This window comes from Trypanosoma theileri (assembly GCF_002087225.1).
Source record: "Trypanosoma theileri isolate Edinburgh chromosome Unknown TM35_Tth_40_V1, whole genome shotgun sequence".
Taxonomy (NCBI): Eukaryota; Euglenozoa; class Kinetoplastea; order Trypanosomatida; family Trypanosomatidae; genus Trypanosoma; species Trypanosoma theileri.
The window spans coordinates 230,018-251,905 of NW_021639882.1; the positions used below are offsets into that span (position 1 = coordinate 230,018).

The following is a 21,888-nucleotide window of genomic DNA, read 5'->3' on the forward strand; positions in this document are numbered from 1 at the left end:
TCATAATAATTATAATAAAATTAATTGAATAAAAAAAAAAAATGAGAAGAAACAAATAAAACAAAGAAAAAAAAAATCCCACAAGGAAAAAAAAAAGCAGGAGTGTCTTCTTGGTTTACATTTCTTTTTTTCTTCTTACTCTACTACATCAAGGATAAGCCCAACACCAGCAATTGTCCACTTCTTTGCGGGTTGTTTTGTCTTTAGCCAGAAACCAACAACAAAACCTGGACCACGTTGTTGCGTTTTGTATACTGGACATTCGTATTGATCGCGTCGGTCAATTTTAGAGAGTGGCAGAGAACGTACTGTCATAATTGGCATCTTTGGATAAAGTTCCTTCATTCTGCTTTCGTCAAGACACGCGGATGCGGTGTCCCAGCGGGCTCCTTCCATAGAGAGACCTGAAATGTGACATCCATCACGAGCGCTTGTCTCAATTTGGTCAGCAGATTTTTTCAATACATCAACCACCAATGCCATTTGATCGAGATCGAAACTATTGGTAATAGAAGTAGTTTGCATAATAGCTGTAAGGAAGGACATAGGATTAAAAAAGAGGGCAATGTTTGTTACCTTTGGAGTCTGTAGTTCACCAGTCCATCCCATGAGTTGATCATTTCGGACAAGGAAGTTTTCCATCCAAGATCCGAGTGCACGTAAAGACATGAATGAAACCTTTTCCCATACAGCTGGAAGTTTATCCAGATAAATTTCATCAAATAATAATTGCATAGCCGCAGTCATTGAAAGGGCACCCTTAAGGCCAAGATCAAGTTCTTCAAGAGTAGATTTTAGAACGCTAATAAGCAAATTCATGCGTTCACATTCTTGATAGAAAACGTGTTGTTGTGGTGTACGTTCATCTTCTAGACGTTCTGCCAAATCTTGAAGATTATGAGGTTCAGGAAGACGTTCACGAAGTTCATCAATTTTCTGTTGTACAACTTCTTGTGGGCTAAGCATATCTCCTCCAGTGTGTTGTTTAGGTTGTAACTCATTAATTGTACGGAAGAGTACATCAGCTTGTACTGTGCGATAATTAATTTCAGCATTAGGATGGAGACCAAAAAGGAGAGGAGATTCCGCTGGAAAGTCTTCAGCGTTTGTTAACCAATCCATATATTCATTGTAGCTCATTGGTGAAGGAACCTCAATTCCAGGTGCCAATTGAAGACCATCACAACAGTCTGGTACGAGGTATGTTCTAAGGTATGCCATACACAGCACACGATCCCAATCATCTGTAATGTGTCCTCCATACATAATCTCGCCAAATACATAACGTAAATCTTCCCATGGCACCTTTGGACGATCCTCAATATAGTTCGCTGCCACTTCCATACATGTTGTTAAATCACCCGTATTAAAAGGGTAGACTCTATTCCATCCTTGCGGACCGAACTTTTTCCGCTCTACAACCACAGAATGGAAGAAGCACATAGAAAACATAATGCAACGGTACTCTGTTGGCTTTGCACTCTTCTCCCATGGTTCATCGCTAAAATTAGTCATTGCTCTGACAATATTAGAGCGAATACCTGTAGGAGGTTCAGATGTAAGTTTAATTGAGCGTTGGAGAACACCAATAGGAATAACATCAGAAGGTTCAGCACTCAAAAAGACACGGAATTCTGGATGCCCTTTCGGTCCTTCAAAAGGAATATCATCATCATCATCATCATTATTATTATTTTCCCCTTCATTTACACCTTCCGCATTCTCATCTACTGGTGATTTCAATTCATTTCCATCGTCTTTTCCAACGTCTTCACCTGTCTTCTCCAGTGTCCCAGATGTCTCCATAGAGTGATTCTCATTTAAGCTTTTATTCTCTTCATCTCCTGCATCATCTTCATTATCATTTTCATCCATAACTTTTTTTGCTGCAGCACGTTTTTCATCTCTCTCTTTTCTTAATTGCGCCATACGTGTATAAATTTCAGCATACGAGTCTAGACGACGTTCCAAAGTAAGAAGCCATTTTTGAACAAGATGAATGTTATTCAACAGTGCCCATCCTCCTTGTAAGAAACATTTTTCCAACGCACGATCAGCAACAATTTCCTGACCTTGACCAAGTGAAACATTGTATAAACGTTCATTATCATAAGTATACCCCATTTTTCGTCCTGCTTCCTCCACAGCTCTTACAGGATCCACACCAGGAGAAAGAATAAAGAAGAGTGGTGTAGTCGTTGTTGATTCTCTAATAGAAACAGAAATGTCAACAGTCTGATCAGACACAAAGAATCGACCAAGACTATCACAAACAAACGTCTCAAGTGCAGAAGTAAGGCGATCCGGACGTAAACAACGCAATACAAGAAGTCGTTGAAATTGTGTTAGATTTTTCCACTCAGAAGGCATTTTTTCCAGTTCAGGTTTTTCTGTTTCTGTCCATTGTTTCCAACGATTATTCTCAGCCATATCATTTGGTAAATAATTAAATGGAGGTGTTGATCCTTCAACATCTGCGAGAGCTTGTACTGCAGCCCAATTAGGTTCGGGACACCATTCTACAACTGTCTCAGGTCGTGGTACACCCAATTTCTTTTTACCTCGCAGCAAAAAGTCTAGTTGTTTCACGTCAATATCACCTTGACGTTGAAGAATTGCGAAGGTTAATAAGCTGGATAAGATAAGTTTATGTCTCTCAAAAAGACCACGAGAAACGTATGCGAATACTGTTTCCATTATAGATTGAAGAACATTTTCAACTCGTTTCGCAACATCCTTCTTATCTTCCGGTTGTGTTGCTTTCATCAGAGCCTTATTAAATACCACCATAAATGCTTCTAAAGAGTATTGATACATATGATCAATCTTCCATAGTTGATCAATCTGGAAAAACAGCAAAGCTCCCCTTACGGCAACTTGAGTATATGTCAAACGATTTTGAGCAATATCCTTCTGTGTAGCGACTGCTTGGGCGAATGAAATATTAATTTCTTTTGCTTTTTTCTTTGTATTTTCAAGATTTTCAATAAGTGCAACATTTTCCAAAATATCACCTGTAGCATTTGTTAATTCATAAAGAAGACCATCTTCACATTTCTGAAGTTCAATTGTCATAGTATTCATTTGACGCAAAAGAGTTCCTCGTTTTTTCTCTAAATCAGGTCGTTCTTGATTCACTACAACTGCAAGTAATTGATCTTCGAGTCCAACTTCAGTTACCATAAAGTTTATTAATGTTGTTTGGGCATTTACCTCAGGACCATAGGAAGGGTTACCAAGTTTAGTTTGTAAAAACAAACGGAAATTATTATTATATTCTACTTCTGTCGCACCAAGTTTAATAAACTGATGACCACCCTTTTTAAAGGTTTGACGACTCAAAACTCCGTCAAGTACAGGTTCAATAAATTCACCCAAAGCTTCAATAACACAAGGAAGTCCCTCTTCTATACAAGTTTGAAGAGAACGTTGCCATGTTTTTTGTGAAGTTTGAATAACTTTTAATCCGTTCTTTTCTTCACGTGTACGAATCCATTTAATACCTTGAAGTTGTGGATCAATAAGAAGAGGCCAACGAGTACAATTCGTCACGATAGCACCATTTTCTGTTGATATCCTGTCTGAAGGAAGACCTTCATTATTCCATGAAGCTACTGCTGCTTCTGATGTGAGAACATTCATAGTAATATCAAGATTCTCTGTCATGGGAATTTCCAATTCCTTTACTTTAGGTATCCAATCTTCTAATACAATACGCTCACGGAAAGCCTTTGAAAATGGACCAATGTAAGAAACAAAAGAAGCTCCCAAGAGAACGTCACCTATTAAAAGATCACTGGCATTTTTAAGTTCTTGAATAGTATTACCCCATCGAACACTTTCATCTGATAAACCAGTCACAAGACGTTGTGCCAGATCCATCTTAAGTTGTGTTTTCTTCGCCTTCTGTTCAATAGCATTTGCTGCATCTACAGCATCATTATACTGTGAAATTAAAGCTTCAAGTTTAGCATTAAGATCTGCAACCTTATCTTGAATTTTCTTTAACGCTGCTTTACTTTGTTGTAAACGTTCTTGAGCTTCAGCCAGACGTTCCTCCTTTGGACGAACTTCACAACGCACCAAATGATACTTGTTAATACCAACAGCCCACTTACACAAACCTGCTGCAGCAAAAGATTTCGTTTTTATATTTTCTGGATCAAAAGCAGGATTTGTAATGTACATTTGAATTTGATCAATACAAATCTGGGGAATGTTATTTACATCAAAACCTTTAAGTTCTGCCAGGAAACGATCCACTTGATTCATCATTTTTTTGCATTCAGCCCAAGTACGATTCTTTACGGATGGAATAGCTCTGGGATTTGATGTAAGAACTCGTACACATATAGCCACCATCTGCACATCCACAGGAGGTTTACCCAAATTCTTTAGTTCAGATATAGAGGCTTTATCAAGTGTATCAAGTGCCGCAAGAGCCTCTTCAACAAGAGGTTTAGCCTTTGCTAAATCTTCAGCACATTGACTTTCAAATAACTCCACTTCAGCGACAATTTTATTCGTTTTTTCTTCTTCTTTAGCGGCGATAGCGCTTTGCTCTTCTACAATAGCCTTTTCTCTTCCTACAGTTTCCATCAGAGCTGCAGTTTTTTGTCTTGCCTCTTCAACTTCTACACTTTCCCTTTGAAGAACTTCTTGTAATGCAGCCACTTGTACCCCTGCTTCTTTAATCTTATCAATACCACTAACTAATCGTTGCGTCCTATCATTTAAATCATCCCGCTTCTTTGAAAGTAATTCTTTATAAAAAGCAATTAATTCCAAGAATGATTTTGGTGTTGTGTAGGCTCGACGTTTTTCTTGAAGATAATACTCTTCACAAGTCTCAGTAACTTTATCTTGACAGAATGCCATAAAGTCAGCGATATTATTTGTCATTTGTGTACCACCCAACTCAATTTCGGATAAGAATCGACGAGCAACAGATTTAAGTGCTTGTTCAGGCCAACGTAAGAACCAATCAATAACAGTAGTATTTGCAAGTGCAGGGAATTGACGACACCACGCACCAAAGTTTTTACTTACAGGTGAAAAACAGAGAATAATATGAAGGTGTGATCGTACCTTGTCAATAAAGTATTCCCAACAAACATCAGGGTTTGAATAATCTGTTATACCAGCTGCTTTTACTTCATTAGTAATAGAACCCACAATACCATCACGTTCATCTTGATTAAATAATTCAGGAACATTACCACTAGCAAGCATATCATTAAGATATACAAGCATGTCTTGAGTTACAATTTGTGTATCTGTAATAATAAAGGCATATGGATATCCTTTAAGACCACATTTACGATAGAGCTCTTGCATATCAATACGGAATTCTGCAATACCATAAGTGCTAGTAACAAGAATCTGAAAGATTTCATGACCATTAATAAAGGAAGCAAGACGTGCAAGTGATTGTTTACCAGAACCACCCACTCCAACAAGTAAAGCATTACCACGTGGATTAGAAGTAATACGCGCAATACGACATAAATGTTCAACAGCTTGATTAAAAAGAACAAGATTCATTCGTGCATAATTATCATTGTATTCATCTAACTTCTTAATAAGGAATGATTGTGCAGCATCTATTGTTAGTTCATCATATACATTTTCTTCTCCCTCTGGTGTTGTAATGAAAGGTGCCCAAAGAAGTGGTTCTTGTACTAATTCCTTTGGATTAATATCACTAAAACCAGCACGTCCAATCACTTCAAGAAATACAGCATCAAAACGATTCATATCATCTGTTTCTGACATTCGATCTCGGAATGTGCGATTACACTCATGAACCCAAAGACGAGCGAATTGCATTGGTGTCGTATGAATCTTAGGATTAGACTTACAAAGTCCTTGGAATATATTAAACATCTCACGCATATTCCACTGATAATGAAACTTAATAGCTGTTGGGAAAAATTGCTTGGAAACCAAATTATGTAATTCAATAGTAGCATTGGTAACAAGTGTTGTCATCGCATCACGAATATCACGTGGGAATTTATGTGTATGAGCTTGAAGGATTTGACCATAAATACTTACTAAATCTGCTCGTTCTGGCATATTGGTTGAAAATACAGCAAAATGCCTTAAAAGACGATCCAATATTGTAAAGGTACCAGACTTTGGATTCATAGCTCCAACATAACGTAAATCCACCACCTCTTTCTGAATAATTTTCACACGATCATACCAGAAACCATAACTTACATGCTGTTGAAGGAGAGCAATAGCTTCTTGAGTTCCATATTTATCAGGTGCAGGCATATTCATATCATCAAGGAAGAATACCAATTTCTTTCGGTTAAAAGGTCCATATGTACGACCTGAACGTTTTTCCAAAGACTGCTCCATTACAGCCTGAAGTCCACTTGAAGAAGTACGTGCATTAAAAGAAATAACGCGGAAAAGAACATGTTCATTATCTAACGAACGTAACTTTGACATAATCAAATTGGTTTTACCTGTTCCAGCAGTTCCAACAAGCATAACAGATTTGGCGTTATCTATCAATAAACTCATCAGATGTGACATACGAACACTATCTGCAGTTTGTACTGAAACAGAAGAAAGTTGTCTATCAGGATCTGGAACATATGGTTGAACAAGTTCACTCCATGGTTTCCACTCAAACTGATAAACACCATTTTCATCTTTTCTCTTATCAATATAAAAATCAAAAACAGAACCTGAGTCACTGATTTTCATGTTAGGAAATTCTTTCTTCCATTGATTAGAAAAGTTCATCCTTGCATCAATACGTCCATCATGTCCTGGTAATGGTCCACCGAAAGCCCAAATAACAGCAAAGACAAAATATTTTTCACAAACATCAAAGTAGTTCGGATGTTTTGAGAGTTCTTCATTCGTCATTTGCCCAAGAATACCTTCTAGAATAAAACATATAGTTTGTATTACATTGATATCCATTAAAGTTACAATAGGTTTCATACTGCGTTTCCAGAACTCAAAAACAAAAGGAACATACTTATCAAACAGACTATCAAGTATTGTTCCTTCACGCTTATCTCGAGTAGCTATCCACTTATCTTTGAAAGGTCCCCAACCAAGATCACTTTCATTAATAAAAACGACACCAGCACGAGAGACTGTTGCAGGTGAAGCATTACGTAAATGTGAAACCTCAAATATCATACGCATAGAATCCGTTAAGGGGATACGTTCATTTGATACCAATGTTAACATTTTGTTATCATCCATAACAGTATTCATAGACTCAATCCATTCTGCATCAATAATACCGTCTAGTACAATCCATTTCATGTTACGTCTCTTTTTAGATTCCAAAGCATAGTCACGGAATATACAAGACAAAATACCATCTCTCCATTCTTTATTAGGAGTAAAAAAGCCATATAATTCATTTGAAGTAATAGCCTTTGGATTTAAGCATGATGATACAGCCTTTGCTTTCCATTCATCTTTGTGTAACTTTGTAAGAGCACCTTGTAAACATTTCCAGCACTCTGTTTTACCACATCCGGCAGGACCCAAAACAAAGACAGAATGACGAACATGTAATAATTCTTCGTACTGCACACACTTTAAGATAAATATATCATTTTCACCAGGTAAATTACCTTGTTCACGGCAAACTTCTTTACATGCAGCAACCAATTCAGGTTTATCCTTCTTTGGAACGTCTAAGTTAGGGAAGAGTGAACGAATAAGACCCATAAACACATAAACATCATCTTTACTAAGTTTGGCCATATTCGTATCACGTAATGCTCGCATAAGTACATTACGCTCAGGGATATCCGGATCACCACGTTTTAAAGCACCAGCAATGTACAAAACGGATTTAACAGCACGAAGGCCCCAATCATAGTGATCCTGTGGTGAAAGTAACTCTTTATTTAATCGGTAAAGAGTCACAAACTTTAATGCAAGATCTTTTGCATCTCCAAATCCCTCAGCAGCTAACATGATCTCACAAATATTTTTTAAATCAGGAACAACCATAGCACATGGACGGAAGAGAGATTTAATATTTTCAGGGAGTTCTGTACGTCCGGCATAACCAGGATTCATTGTAATCCACATACCAACAGATGGAATAATTGAAATTTCTTCATCCATAAAGCGAAATCGTTGTTTTTGTTCTTTCAAAGCATTTAATATAGAACCGACTTGGGTCGCAACAACAGATAAAACCTCGATTGAAATACGATTAAATTCATCAAAACAACCCCAAGATCCAGACATAGCAAGACCCTTGAAAATTTGACCAAGTGTTATGTAATTCATTTGATCAGAACAATTAAAAACATAACACGCTATACCCATATTTCGTGCAAGATCTTTTGTTGTTTCCGTTTTACCAGTTCCTGCTGGACCTGCAGGGGCACCTCCCTTTTTCAAACGTAGAGCTTGGGTTAGAGTAATGTAGCAACGATCTGTAAGTTTGGTAATAACTAAACATCCGCAAAGACCAATATATTCGTATCCATTAGTAAATTCAGCATCTGCAATACGAATTTCATTACCTTTGGTTTCATCCCAGTAGTAACGAAGCTGAGATTGCCAACTAAAAGCATCTACAGCATCAACACGTTCATCTACCATAGCTTGTACAATATCCCGATTATGAACATCAATTGTAATAAGATGAACAAGCATTTTACGTTCATTGGAGGTTCGATCTACTAGCACTTCTTTAATAAGACTATCAAGTTGACTCTTTTGATTTTTTAAGCAATCTTTCATTCCCAAATCGTTACCTTCTTCAATTTGTATAAATGCTTGATGAACTTCAGTTGTAAACCATATACGTGAAGCCACAATAATAGCTTGACAAGGATATTGATAAATCCATTCATTTCGTGGTTTTTCAATATAACTTGCATTCGCTTCTTTTATATGTTTTTTCATCGCCTTTTTCATCGCTATAATAAGACCATCTAACCATAACTCAACAGGACCATCACATGTGTAATCTTCTGAAAGACTCACTTTCTCGCCTTGTACTGAAATCATTTCATATGTATCCTTCGGTCCAGCTAGAGGATTAGGATTATTCGCAAATGAAAAAGTATCTACAGAGTCAATAATTTTACTCATATGTACCATTACTGCTCTAGGATCAGAACCCTTTGAAAGAATATCAATTAAGTCTGTCGCAGATACAAAGAAAAATCTAGGGAATATTTTACGTTTTGTTTCCAAGTAATCAGCAAGTGCTTTTTCGCATTGAGACAGAATATCTTGAATATAGTTAAGGGTCTGGTCAAGATCTTCATCCCTTTCTAATTCTTTCTTTAGAGTATCACTACATATTACCTCAATAACATTATCATACTTATGTGCCTTACTCATAAGAAGTCGGAAAACTCGATCTGCTTCAGCAAAATTCTTTGCATCTTCGGGAAGTTGTACCTTAATATCTTCAGAACGAACAAATATAGGGTACAAGTTCATCCATTGCCTTTGTATATCCATCCATTTACCTGTACAGGTATCTACTGCACCAAGATTCTTCTGCCAAAGGATAACTTTTTCATAAAAATATTCTACAAACCGGTCTGAGAGCATTGAAGAAAGTGCATTATTATCATTTTCTAATTGCTCTATAACATCATCCACAGATTCCAACAAGTAAGTATCAAGATCTTCATCCTTTGAATAAGTAAATATCATCTTTTCCCATATACCAATAATTTTACTCAAATTGGTCTCAATTCGTAGTTCTTTATCTGCTTTTTCAACAATATTTGCTACTTCCTCAGAATATTTATGAAGACCAAGAGCGAAAAGTTTCTCCAAGGTAAAATCACTAGCCTCAGGATCAATACTACCTGGTTGCTTTGTAGTAGACACCAAAAGTTGCCAATGACGTGGTCGCATAGAAGGAGAACTCAAAGACTGACAAAGTGGTAATGAGGTTCTCATGTTACGAACTTGTTCATCCACACCTTTAAAACAATCCCAAGATTTTACCTTCATTGGTTGTTGTTGAAGTTGCTTGGAAAGTTTTTTGCACTCATCTTCAAAAAGTGAAACATCAGCATTTTTAAAGGTCGATTTCATCCAATCAGAAAATTGGGACATCACATGTGCGTTCAAATCCCATACCTGTTTTAGCATCATTAGATCATGACGGCACTCTCGAATTTCCTTAAATTGTGCAGGAGTTAAATCAAATAATTCTTGAAGATTTTGTAATTCCTTCGCTTCATTTTCAATTTCCATAAAGTGGTGGTAAACTTCATCCATTTCATCGTAAACAATACTTTGATCAATAGCATAACTAAAAAGACGTTTTTGATGAAATCCCTGGGCCTCTTGACGGAGTCTTTCCTCAAAAAGCAAAACTTGTTCCTTCACTTTCTCAGCTTCTCTATCTTGAACGATAGAATTCTGTGCCCGCACATTTAAGGCTTTTTTATTGAGAGCAATCCATTGATCAGGAGCAGGTTTTCGTAATTCATCCAATCTCTCAATTTTTGCCAATTCCACCTCTGCAGCAGCGGAAGTATTAGCATGACTTTTAAGCATACGAATAGCAGCTTGAATGGGAGGGAACATTCCTCCAGTTTCAGGATTTTCATCTTTGCCTACAATTTCTTCATTCTTTCGGCGACAATCTCTAATCCATCGCATAGCACATTTTAATGACTCCACATTACCATCTAGTACTTCAATGTCTAAACCTTTATCTGCTTCCTTCATAAACGCATAAAGATTTTCCAAATCAGTTGATATTTTGTTCATCAAATAATCTGAGTACATATCCTTCCATTTCTTGCATATATCTCGTAATGCTGCACGAAGAGGTTTTACGTCAATGGAAACAAATCCTTCTACATGTCTTTCTTCAGTATTATTGATTCTTGTACCAATACGTTCATAATCTGTGATGGCACGATCAAAATCTTGTAAGCTAACGCCAAAAAATTCTTTGCTCGGTTGTGGAACTTCTTTACTCAAGTCCTCTTCCGAATAGCTAGAGCGTCGTTTAATAACTTTATCCTTTTCCAAAAATGCAGTAAATGCCTTCTTTCTATCGGTTTCCCATAAATGCTTAAATTCATCAAAGTTACGACGATACTCTTCACAAGCTTCATAATTCTGTGTTAACAATGCATCGATTTCTGACTTCAATCGTTTTACTTCATCATTGTTACTTACCTCAGTAGAATAATTTTCACCACTAATAAGAGGTTTAATCAACTCCGCTCCTCCCTCTATTCCTGACACAAGATTAGCAAGGAGTTTTCGTACTGAATGATCTTCCTGCTCTACACCTTGAATGTAGGGTTCATAACGTGAGCATGGAGTAACTCCCCCTGACCCCTTTGTCAGAGATAACCTTACCTCTACAAGTGGTATACCTTCGTTGTCTACGATCCAATCGGGATCTAACTGGTTTCGTAAACAGTTTAACGAATAAATAACAGAATCATTGATGGATTTTTTCAGTACCTTATCAACATATTCCACGTACTTTTTCCAGGCTTCACAATCCTCTGTAATAGGAGGTGAACCCTCACTTTCCTTAAGTCGGTTAACAGCTTGAAAACTGTTTCGCAAAAGTTCATGAATTCGTTCTCCACGTTCAGTAATATCACGATGTCGGTTTTTAATGTGATCTTCAAGACTTTTCCTTAATTCATGTTCAGACATTGTCTTCATACCTTCACCACGATTGAGAGGTAAGAATCGGTCATTTTTGCGGTATTCTTCCAATGAGTCTATCATAAGTTGAACATTGGTGTGAAATGTCACAACAACTCGGTCAATGGCGGAAACCTTTTGTAGAGCCACATCAATAAAAGAATCAACTTCACTTCCATCTTGCCAACGTACTTCTGTAGTTCCACGCTGAATTGTATTCTCAAAAGCATCTAATTCTGCTCGAATAAGTGGCATTTCATCCTCACGACGTAATGAACTCATAAAATTATTGAATGTTGAACTAACGTAATCGAGTTTCATTGTCTGTGAACGATAAGTTTCACGCTTCTCAAATACAGCTTGAACATCAGTGGGGACATCAAGTTTCTGACGATCACGTGAGTCAAAAGAATTCATAACCTCTAAATAGTAAACTTCTCTTAAAGTTTTCACAAGAGCAGGGTCAAAATTGACCTTCAAATTATTATTTCGATCAATTTCCAAAAGAGGTAGTTTTAACTTATCCATGCTGATAGATCCTACATCTGCACACCATGCTTCGTATTTTTCTTTAATAGTAGTATCCAAAGCTGTCCTGAGTTTCTCATATAATTCCATTGCCTCTTTACCAGATTCACTTTCAAGAATTGCTGGAGAAAGCTCTCCAATACGGTTGTAGGATTCATTTATTCGATCTAACAATGCACTACATCTCACAACAGATGCAGCAAGAGGAGGAATATTTGGATAGGATCCAAATGAATCGCCTTGGTAAAATGCCTCTTGAGCAACAAGGAGATCTTGGTGAAAACTATCCAAAACGGCTTTTTGTTTTTTAAACCACTCTAGTTGAACAACTGTACGGTCAGTAAAACCATCAAAAGTATCAACTGCTTTAAATATTTCTGAAATAGCTTTGGCTTCATCAATAGTAGTTACAAGTATAGCACCAAGACGGCGTTCAAGTTCTCGAATAGTAGCTCGAAAATTAGAATAATCTGTATCAAAGCGAGTTTCATCAACGTCCAATAAATTGTATTCCACACCAAAAAATTTCAAATAAGCCTCATCAAACTCAGCTTTAATTTCTTCAGCTTCTCTGGTATGAATTTGACTTTTTGAACCTCCAACTTTAATGTTCTCCATCTTATCAAACAATACAGCAGTTTCCATGGTATCCAAAAGATCATGACAACGCTCCAAAAAGACATCCAATCTAGAAAAGAAAGCAGTATTTTGAAATTTCCAGGGACGTGCTATAGTAGATACATATGATTTATAGTGAAAATATGCGGCCTTAAATTGACCGCAAATAGCCAAAGTTTCCCCCAATCTTCCAATAGCATCTTTTTTTTCGAAACTTTTTGCAAACTCTTCAACATTAACATGCTCAGTAGCTATACCAATAAGATCATTACACATGAGTCGAAGGAGAACAACAAGACGTGTAGAAGTGTTGTAAAAACCTGATTGAGTCCAAAGAAGGAATAAGTAGTGAAAAAGCCTTTTAAATGTTCCACTTGTTGCCAATTGTGTGAATTCTGTATGACCAGGGAAAGAAGGACACATAGCTTCAAAATCGGGTTGAATCGGTTTAAGGAAGCGGTAGTTGTCCCTTGCTTCTGCAGAGGCTTCTTTAAGTTCGTTCATAAGCTGAGAAAACGGAACATAATAGCTGCTCTCAGTTTTCTTGAGAATAATGAGAATCTTCAATGCCTTTACAGAGTACAACTGTTCTTCAAGAGTTGACAAGTTATCTGTTTTATTTTTCCAAAATTCAATTTCATCTAAAGGACCAGGATGTGTTGCTTTTCCTGTACTAGGATCAGTAAACATTTCTTCCGGGGATGAGTCAATTGCTGCTCGGATCTGTGCAGTCCAGGCGATAATGGAACTCTCTAAATGATAAAGAAACTCCGCATCAAATGGACCATCACCAACCCTTGAAGGTAATTGCACAGGAGGCATTGGAAGAAGAGTTTTACCTTGACTAAGGCCTAATGTAACCAACATTTGTGCAAGTAGACCATTAGTATCATCCATGAGTTCAGCCACAGCAACATCAGGAACCTGACTCACATTTCTCTTTTCACGCTTAATAATTTGGGCATAAACATTTCGGGTCATAGTGTTAAGACCAGACAAAGCATCAGGACACAAATCACCAAAAACAATTTTTTCTTTCATGTGTTGATCATCACTGATTTTCTCACGGTTTGTCTTTGAGAAATAAATTCCCTTTCTCTTCAGCTCTTCTGGTGGTTCAATACGAGCAACAAGCATTCCACTAGACGATTGATATACGTACAAATGTCGGGCATCCGCTGTGTCAAGAAACTCATTGATTTGTCCACGGCTATCCTCATTGTCGATAAGCTTTCTGGTATCTACTGGTTTTGCTTTCAACGCCGTGATAATACGTTGCTCAAGCCATTGCACCCGCTTGTCAATAGGTGCCTCTTCCTTTTCACCCTTAGCCATTGATCTTTTTCCGCTTTACAAAAAAAAAAAACTATCCTTGAACCATAAAAACAAACACACGAGAAAAAAAAAACGCACAAACACGAAAAAAAAAAAGTGGAATAAAAAGTAACAAAAATGACAAAAATTAATCATAGATATTATGAAGTAAAAATCTTTCATGAATTTTCAACAAAGTAACTTAGTCAAGAGACGAAAAAGGAAAAAAAAAAGAACTGATCGAGTCATCCTTTCATTCATTCTTCCATCAAAGACCTAATATTATGTTTAAACCCCCTTTTAGTATCTTTTTTTCTTGTTAAAAATAGTTTGAAAAAGAGTCTTAAAAAGAGAAAAATGCTCTATTGTGGCGGGGGACCACCTGCACCACGACGTCCAGCCTTCATTATTTCGTCCACCAAGAGCAGTTGGGCCACAATATCTCCCGTAGTCTCTATAATACTCTTTTTCACAATTACATTATCCAGTATACCAGCCGCCAGAGGATCAACTACACCTCCTGTATCGAGACGAAGTCCTACCCATCGATTTTCCAAACGTGCAGCACGGCTGGCTTCTTGTAGAGAAATGAGACACTGTTGGACATCAAGACCTGAGTTCTCTGCCAACGTCTTCGGTGTGACAAGCATGGCGTCAGCATATGCACGCACTCCGATTTTCTGCTTTCCTGTAACAGTGTCAGCAAAACGGATCAGATGATCATGAAGGGCCACTTCAAATCCACCAGCACCAGGAATAACGCCACCACTTTCATACGCATTTTTAACAGATCGAAGACCATCTCGGATGGCATCCTTGATTTGTGCAATAGTATGATCATTTGGTCCCTTGACAACAAGAGTACAGCTTTCTCCCTTACTGACATCTTCAACATATGTGTACTTATCATCTCCAAGAGTAAATTCCTGCACGCGACCAGCTTCTCCAAGTACTTCAGGTGTAAGATTTTCAGTTGTGTTTACAGCTTCGCCTCCACAAGCTAAAACAAGACGCTCCATGTTACGACGCTTAGCACGACGAAGAGCCAAAATACCTTCCTTTGACAGCATTTCTAGAGCGATACCGTCAATTCCCTTTTGGTTAATTACCACAAAGGTGCGTTTGTTTTCCTTGGTGCACACTTGCTTCTTAAGGGCAATGATATCCCGAACACGATTGTCAGTTACCTTTCGCTCTGCGGCAACCATACGGGCCTTCTCCTCTGGATCTTTAAAGTAAAAACCTGTATTAAGTTCACTTCGTTCGTATTCGAGGGAAACATTGCAGGTCAAAATGTACGCATTTTCAAGATATTTTGGCATATCATCATTGCGGCCACCGTGATCCAAAACAATACCATTTACAAAACGAGTGTCTGTACTCAGGCGATGTTTCATATGCATTATCTCAATCATATGTAAATCAATAGCCTTCCCATCTGATGGAACAATAGCAAGAACAGCATCCACAACAGCCTCTGCGAGATGCTCCGACATATGTGAACCAACCTTAGTAGCGAGTACAGAACGAGCCACATTCGTCAAAAACTCACGTTTTTCTTCTGCAGAAAACTTACAAATACTTTCTTCAAGAAACCGTAAGGCCTCTTCACGAGCCAGACGAAAGCCTTCTGTTAAAATACGAGGATGAAGCCCATCTTGTATGTATCTTTCACATTGCCGCATCATTTCACCAATAACGAGAACTGTGCTTGTAGTACCATCACCAGTAATGTCATCAATGGCAGTCGCGGCACGCGCTATCAAGGCTGCAGTAGGATGCTGAATCTGCATTTCTCCTAAAAGAGTGTTACCGTCCTTCGTAATTTTAATTAAACCAGCCCCCGAAACAAGCATTTTCATCGTTCCTCTTGGTCCCAAATTTGTCTTTAAAACCTCCTGCAAGCCACGAGCAGCAACCATATTTATTTCCAAGGCGCTAGCTTTTCGAGCTTGTCTTCCTCCAGGGTTGATGTAAGCCAAATTCGACATTTCTTTTTGTTATTGTTGCTCTTGTTTCGAAAATTTTCAAATCCTTAAGACACAAGCACATCACGAAAGTAATGAGGAAAAAAAAGTAAAGGAATTATATAGGGGCAAGTATAAGAGCAAAAAAAAAAAATAATAATAATAATAATAATAATAATAATACCAATAATAATAAAGGTTTATTACGCATTCATACCACTCTCTGCGACAGTGGACAGTAAAACAAAAAAAAATTAGATATCAAATAAATAAATAGCTGTCAAAATAAATGAAGCCAGAAAAATGATAAATCTACCATGTAGGATCCTTGTTGCCAGTCTTCTTCTTGTCGTTCAGCTCAAAGTGCTTCGTGCGCTTCAGAACGTTCTGAATAATCGACTTGCAACTAGAGCACTGGAGCTTCAGGACAATCTTCTTAGTGGTCTTTGCTTTCTTGTGGAAAATGGGCTTTGTCTGACCACCATAACCAGACTGTTTGCGGTCGTAACGGCGCTTACCGCGGGCGTAGAGACGTGCTTTGCCTGCTTTGTACTGCACAACTTTAAAGCTCTTATGAGCGTTGCAGCGCTCATCAGGGCAGTGCATCGTCTTCTTCTTCGGGTAGTTCACCATCCTGGCTACTTAATACAAAACGGAAAAAAAAAGAACAAAAGAATAAAAGAAACAAAGAAGAATAAGAGAACAGCAGGAAAAGAAATAAAATCAAAACAGTGATAATAATAAATAATAAAAAAAAGAGTTTGTTTAGGGGACGCCCCAAGAATAACAGAACACACAGAAGTGCCAATTGGAAGTCTTCTTCCTTTATTAGCACACGTCAGCAACCCACCACTCCCAGAAAAAAAAAAAAAAACACAAACAAGAAAAAAAACGAGACCTGCAAAATAAACGAACAGAGGTAGATATGCACCTTTCGTTACTCAGCTATACAAATTCTCAAGTAAAGAAAAAAAAAAAAAAACTTTCCTCACGGCAAAGAAAAAACTGCTAGATGAATTTCACAGACAGTGCCTTCAGGACCCTTTTACACCACGTTCATCGACGCGACGATTCAAAACAATAAACATTCCAAACGAAATAGAATGAAGGCAATTACGCAAAAAGTTGTCTCGAGCAAAAAAAAAGGACAACGAAAAGGACTTTAATCCCAGAGAAAAAAGGATACCAAAAAAAAAAAAAAAAATTACTGTATTCGCTCTGCGTTAGTTGTTTCTTAGTTTCATTTTGCGTCCAATAAAAAGAAAAAGAAAACACAGATATTCCGACATAAAAAAAACACCTGTTTTAAAACCCCACAGGGCCACGAATGGGTTCTTCAGTGCATACCTCCTAAAATGAAAAAAAACTTTAAGAAATCTGTGTAAAAACGAATTCATCAGATAGACCCTTTGTTACGATCAAACACCCGTTCAAATCATAGAGCAAACTTAAAAACATAAAAAAAAAAAATTAGGCTCCCCGTTTCCCACTTAAGAAAAAAAAAAAAAAAAATGTTTTAGTTTTTGGCAGTCTTTGGAAGCACATTAGACCCCTAAATGGAAAAAAGAAAAATTTGTTTCGCATCACACGCATTAGAGACGCAAGGTTGGGGCAAAAAATGCGTCTCAGGAGACATCAACTGTGTGGGTAGTACTGTGATAAAACTTTCATTACTTTGATACAATACTATCGGAGAAACTGGTAGAGTTGGTTGAACAAGTTGAGGGGGGGTATCAAAAAACACTGGTTTTGCATTTATTGGATTAATGTATGACAGTTGTGGTGAAGTTCCGGGTGCTTGGATTGCACCCTGTAGCTGCCCAGTGGAAAGTATCGGTCTTCTTTCACGAAGAATTATAGACTTTCTTTTTTCAACATTCACATCCTCAATCATCTTTGCGACAGTAAACGGATGAGGATGGTATGGAAACGGAAAAGGAGCCTTTCCATCCATTCCCTCCACACACTTGCACGCATCAGTTATAGACGAAAAGTGCACAAATACCATATTACAGGGCGATGGTCCTCCAAAAAAATGCGACTGTGGATGAAACGACACGTTTTCCACTGGCCCAAAATAGTTTTCACAGTATCGCTGCACCATCTCCGGCCTTATGTCTTGAGGAACATTACGTATGTAAACAATATTAGAGTTCACATGTGAATCCAGACATGAGTGCACTGAACTTTTTTCAGAGAGTCGAACTTGCAAAACACTGTTGTCCATAACAGCTCCGTTCATCAACTGAACTGCCCTGTTTGCCACATCAATACTTTCAAACATCAAGAAAGCCACACCGCGTGACACTCCAGTTGCAATGTCAAGAAGAAGCTTTACGTGCAGAACTGTTCCGACATGTGAAAAAAACTTTCGCAACTGCCCACTATCAACGGAAGGGGGTATATTGGCAACGTAGACGCTACAGCATCCAGATTGCCCGGTATGTGTTGCACCCTTTGACATATCCCCTTAAACAGCTAAAAAGAACCACAACAACAAGAAAAAAAAAACAATTCAATTCACTTCAAGAACAAAAAAAAACAAAAAAAAATAATAATAGCAATCGTGTCAGGTATAACTAATAATAAAAAAAAAAAAAACATAACCACAAAAACGTGCTGTTCACACTCGCTTTTTAACGAAGAAAAACTGCACCGTTAGGGTCAGCTACAGGTTGATTATTTGGTATATCAACATTCCGCCATTTATAAAAGCAAGTCAATCAAGATATAAAAAGCAAACTTCACTACTCAAATAAATCTTTAGGAACCCTTGTCCTCTGCAAATTCGTTGACAAAATAAGTTCACTGTCACCATTTTCATCATCTGCAGTCTTTGCCAATGGAACCTTCGGTGTCAAACGGGTAGGTGATTCCTTTACATTAACCTCATTTTCACTTTCACTTGATTTTTTATCATCTGCAATCCTTGACAATGGAACCTTCGGTGACAAACGGACAGGTGTTACCTTCACGATAATCTCACTTTCACTTTCACTCGAGCTTTCATCATCTGCAATCCTTGACAATGGAACCTTCCGTGGTAAACGAACAGGTGATTCCTTCACAATTATCTCATTTTCACTTTCACTCGAACTTTCATCATCTGCTGTCCCTGCTAAAGGAACCTTCGGTGGCAAACGGACAGGTGATTCCTTCACAATTATCTCATTTTCACTTTCACTCGATTTTTCCACATAAATATCATTAATTAAGCAAGCACCCGCAAGGGTCTCTTTATGCGTGTCAAGACCGACCTCTGCTACGTTATTGTGAAACTCCTTCAGCTTCCCGCAGCTAACGCAATAATTGCGCCTAAATGCATGTTCACGAAAATCCGAACATACAGCAGTAAGAACATTCTGTATTCCCTGTTTCCCAGATTTATCATCGCCAACAGAAGGGTCCTCAGAAACCGCATTAGATTTTACCTCAGGTAAAACGGTTTCATAAGCCAATAATTGAATACAAGCGGTTTTTGCCTCATTTTCGAGATTACATAGGGGTTTCCCACTAGCATAAGTTTCCGTATTGATAGACGGAGAAGATTTCTGTAACGAAACTTCGTGAAATTCCCTCAATTTTCCGCAATTAACGCAATAGTTACGCCTAAATGCATGTTCACGAAAATCTGAGCACATAACCGTGGCAGATTCTTGTTTCTGAGACACATCCAAATTTTGAGAAGCAGACGTATTTTGGTATAGTTCGTTTGCAGCACTTTGTTTTATATCAAAGGAAATTGCCTTGGTAGAATCACAATCAGGAACTAACTGTTCATGGAACGTTTTAGTCATTTTTTCTCGTGGGGAAATCAAAACGGGATCAACATATCGAGCCACCGTAGATCGTAAAAAAGAATGTGACTCTTTCCTTTTACCACAATTTAAACAGACATCCCGTTTGAATGCATGCTCTTTGTATTCAGTACAAACAACCAAATTTGATTCTTCTAATGAAGATATTTGCACCGCATTGGGGACAACCCTTTTATCTTCATTATGTAGATGTTTGGACTGCTGACACGTTGCACAAAGATCATTTTTAAAGGGATTCGCTTTAAAATTGGAACATGGGGGTGACGCAGACACCATTACTGAAACATTTGCATGCGACGCTTTACCCTTTTGGCAATTCTTACAAATATCCTTCTTGAAGGGATTCGGTGAAAAGTGAGAACAAACCATTCAACCAAAAAAAAAAAAAAAAATGCCACAGTACAGCTGTTGAAGAATTCTCCCCACTACAATAGGTAGCTAAGCTCCAGTAAAAAGAAAGCAGACCTATATTAGCAAAAGAAAAAAAGCGTACTCCCTATAGCTGAATCAGAAAACATAAAAAGAAAAAAAAACGAAATCATGGAAACAGTGAAGAAGGGAACATGACGCAGAATACGTGTAACACCGAAGCCAAAAAAAAAAAAAAATGATAAACGTTAAATCATATTCAACACAAGCAAGATGACATACGTGAGGTAAAACAAAAAAATAGAAAAAAGCAAAAAAAGAAAAACATCTCCACGAAAAAAGAAAACAAAAGGAGACCCAACACTCCCAGAAAAAAAAATTGAAATAATAAATCACCCATACTCAAGACACCCACCCAGAGCAGAAGGAATTCAAGAAATTTAAATAACACAAAGTATGCCCCTGGATTTAATCGTTGGTCCCTCTTCACAGGGATAATATGAAAAAAAAAAGAAAAATATTAAAAAGTTGCTTTAATGTCATCATCCTTTTAATGTTTTATTCACACCAATGTTTCACCCCTTGTTAAACCACGTAATTGATAAAACAAATTTATGATATGCGAGTTCGTTGATTACTTATGAAGTTGCAGATTTTTGGGGTCACTACACTCTTAGACCTCTTCTTATAGAGGGTCGTAAAGTGAAGGCGGGACGCAAAAATAGAAAAAAAAAAAAAGGAGTAAATAAAAATAAAACCTCACTCCAATTATTTCGCCTAACCTTGTTACAGATTCTTTCCACAAGATTCCAAAACACTGGCAACAATGAACTTGTACCACCACGGTACAGTGTCAGAGGGAAAAAAACCAAGTACATAAGCATCAATCGAGAAGAAAAAAAATTCTTGGGACGATTAACACATAGACCCCCACCCTTTTACAGTCAAAGGGAAACAAAAACAAATCAGGTCATACATTCAATAAAAAAAAAGCATATCAAGGTGTTATAACATTCTCACAAAGAGTAAGGAAACACCCAAATTTATTTTTAGGAAATCATCCAGAAAAATAAAATTACAAATCTCCTAATGCACCATAATCAAGCCTTGCATCCCTACAACACACCAAAAAAAAAAAAAAAAAATTCAAAAAAAGCAGTCCGCACTCCTACACACACCACATAAATATAACGAAAAGAATAACATCACTAAATAGAAAAAATAGAAGAACAGAACACATCTCTTCAAGTAACAAAAACAAGTTAAAAAACACAATGTATCGCAAGGTGAAAAAGGCAAGGATTACGCAAACAATTTCCCAAGCACCTACTTTCACCTCAGACACAACCCCAACCGTATTTAATGATAAAACGACATAACACATCCCCAACAAGAATTTACAGAAGTTTTTCTTTCAAAAGAAAAATCAGAAAGAAAAATCAAGAAATCCCTCTCATGAAGGGACAACCCCAATATAAAAGAAAAAATTTTTTATTCATGAAACGAATACAAAAACGAATGCCACTCACTCACGTAAAAAAAAAAAAAAACACAAATCAGAAGAAAAAAAAAAAAAACATGAGCACAATCACAACCACTTAAAAGGTACCAAGCAGTTTAAT

The 21,888-nt window shown here is 37.4% G+C and overlaps 5 protein-coding genes across 5 annotated transcripts; all 5 read right to left on the reverse strand.

Moving 5' to 3' along the window:
• Window positions 1-135: 135 nt before the first annotated feature.
• Window positions 136-14,133, reverse strand: TM35_000401800 (dynein heavy chain; the record flags this gene model as incomplete). The annotated part of the gene is made up of 1 exon (XM_029029795.1): window positions 136-14,133. The coding sequence occupies one exon, from the start codon at window positions 14,131-14,133 to the stop codon at window positions 136-138; it is 13,998 nt and encodes a 4,665-aa protein (XP_028878979.1).
• A 341-nt stretch (window positions 14,134-14,474) lies between these two features.
• On the reverse strand, window positions 14,475-16,103 carry TM35_000401810 (chaperonin TCP20; the record flags this gene model as incomplete). Its single annotated transcript, XM_029029796.1, has 1 exon — window positions 14,475-16,103. One exon carries the CDS (start codon window positions 16,101-16,103, stop codon window positions 14,475-14,477), a length of 1,629 nt encoding a protein of 542 aa, XP_028878980.1.
• A 288-nt stretch (window positions 16,104-16,391) lies between these two features.
• On the reverse strand, window positions 16,392-16,712 carry TM35_000401820 (60S ribosomal protein L44; the record flags this gene model as incomplete). Its single annotated transcript, XM_029029797.1, has 1 exon — window positions 16,392-16,712. The coding sequence occupies one exon, from the start codon at window positions 16,710-16,712 to the stop codon at window positions 16,392-16,394; it is 321 nt and encodes a 106-aa protein (XP_028878981.1).
• A 919-nt stretch (window positions 16,713-17,631) lies between these two features.
• TM35_000401830 (RNA-binding protein) lies at window positions 17,632-18,543 on the reverse strand (the record flags this gene model as incomplete). Its single annotated transcript, XM_029029798.1, has 1 exon — window positions 17,632-18,543. The coding sequence occupies one exon, from the start codon at window positions 18,541-18,543 to the stop codon at window positions 17,632-17,634; it is 912 nt and encodes a 303-aa protein (XP_028878982.1).
• Window positions 18,544-18,826: 283 nt separating this feature from the next.
• On the reverse strand, window positions 18,827-20,266 carry TM35_000401840 (uncharacterized protein; the record flags this gene model as incomplete). The annotated part of the gene is made up of 1 exon (XM_029029799.1): window positions 18,827-20,266. The coding sequence occupies one exon, from the start codon at window positions 20,264-20,266 to the stop codon at window positions 18,827-18,829; it is 1,440 nt and encodes a 479-aa protein (XP_028878983.1).
• Between the last annotated feature and the right edge of the window lie 1,622 nt (window positions 20,267-21,888).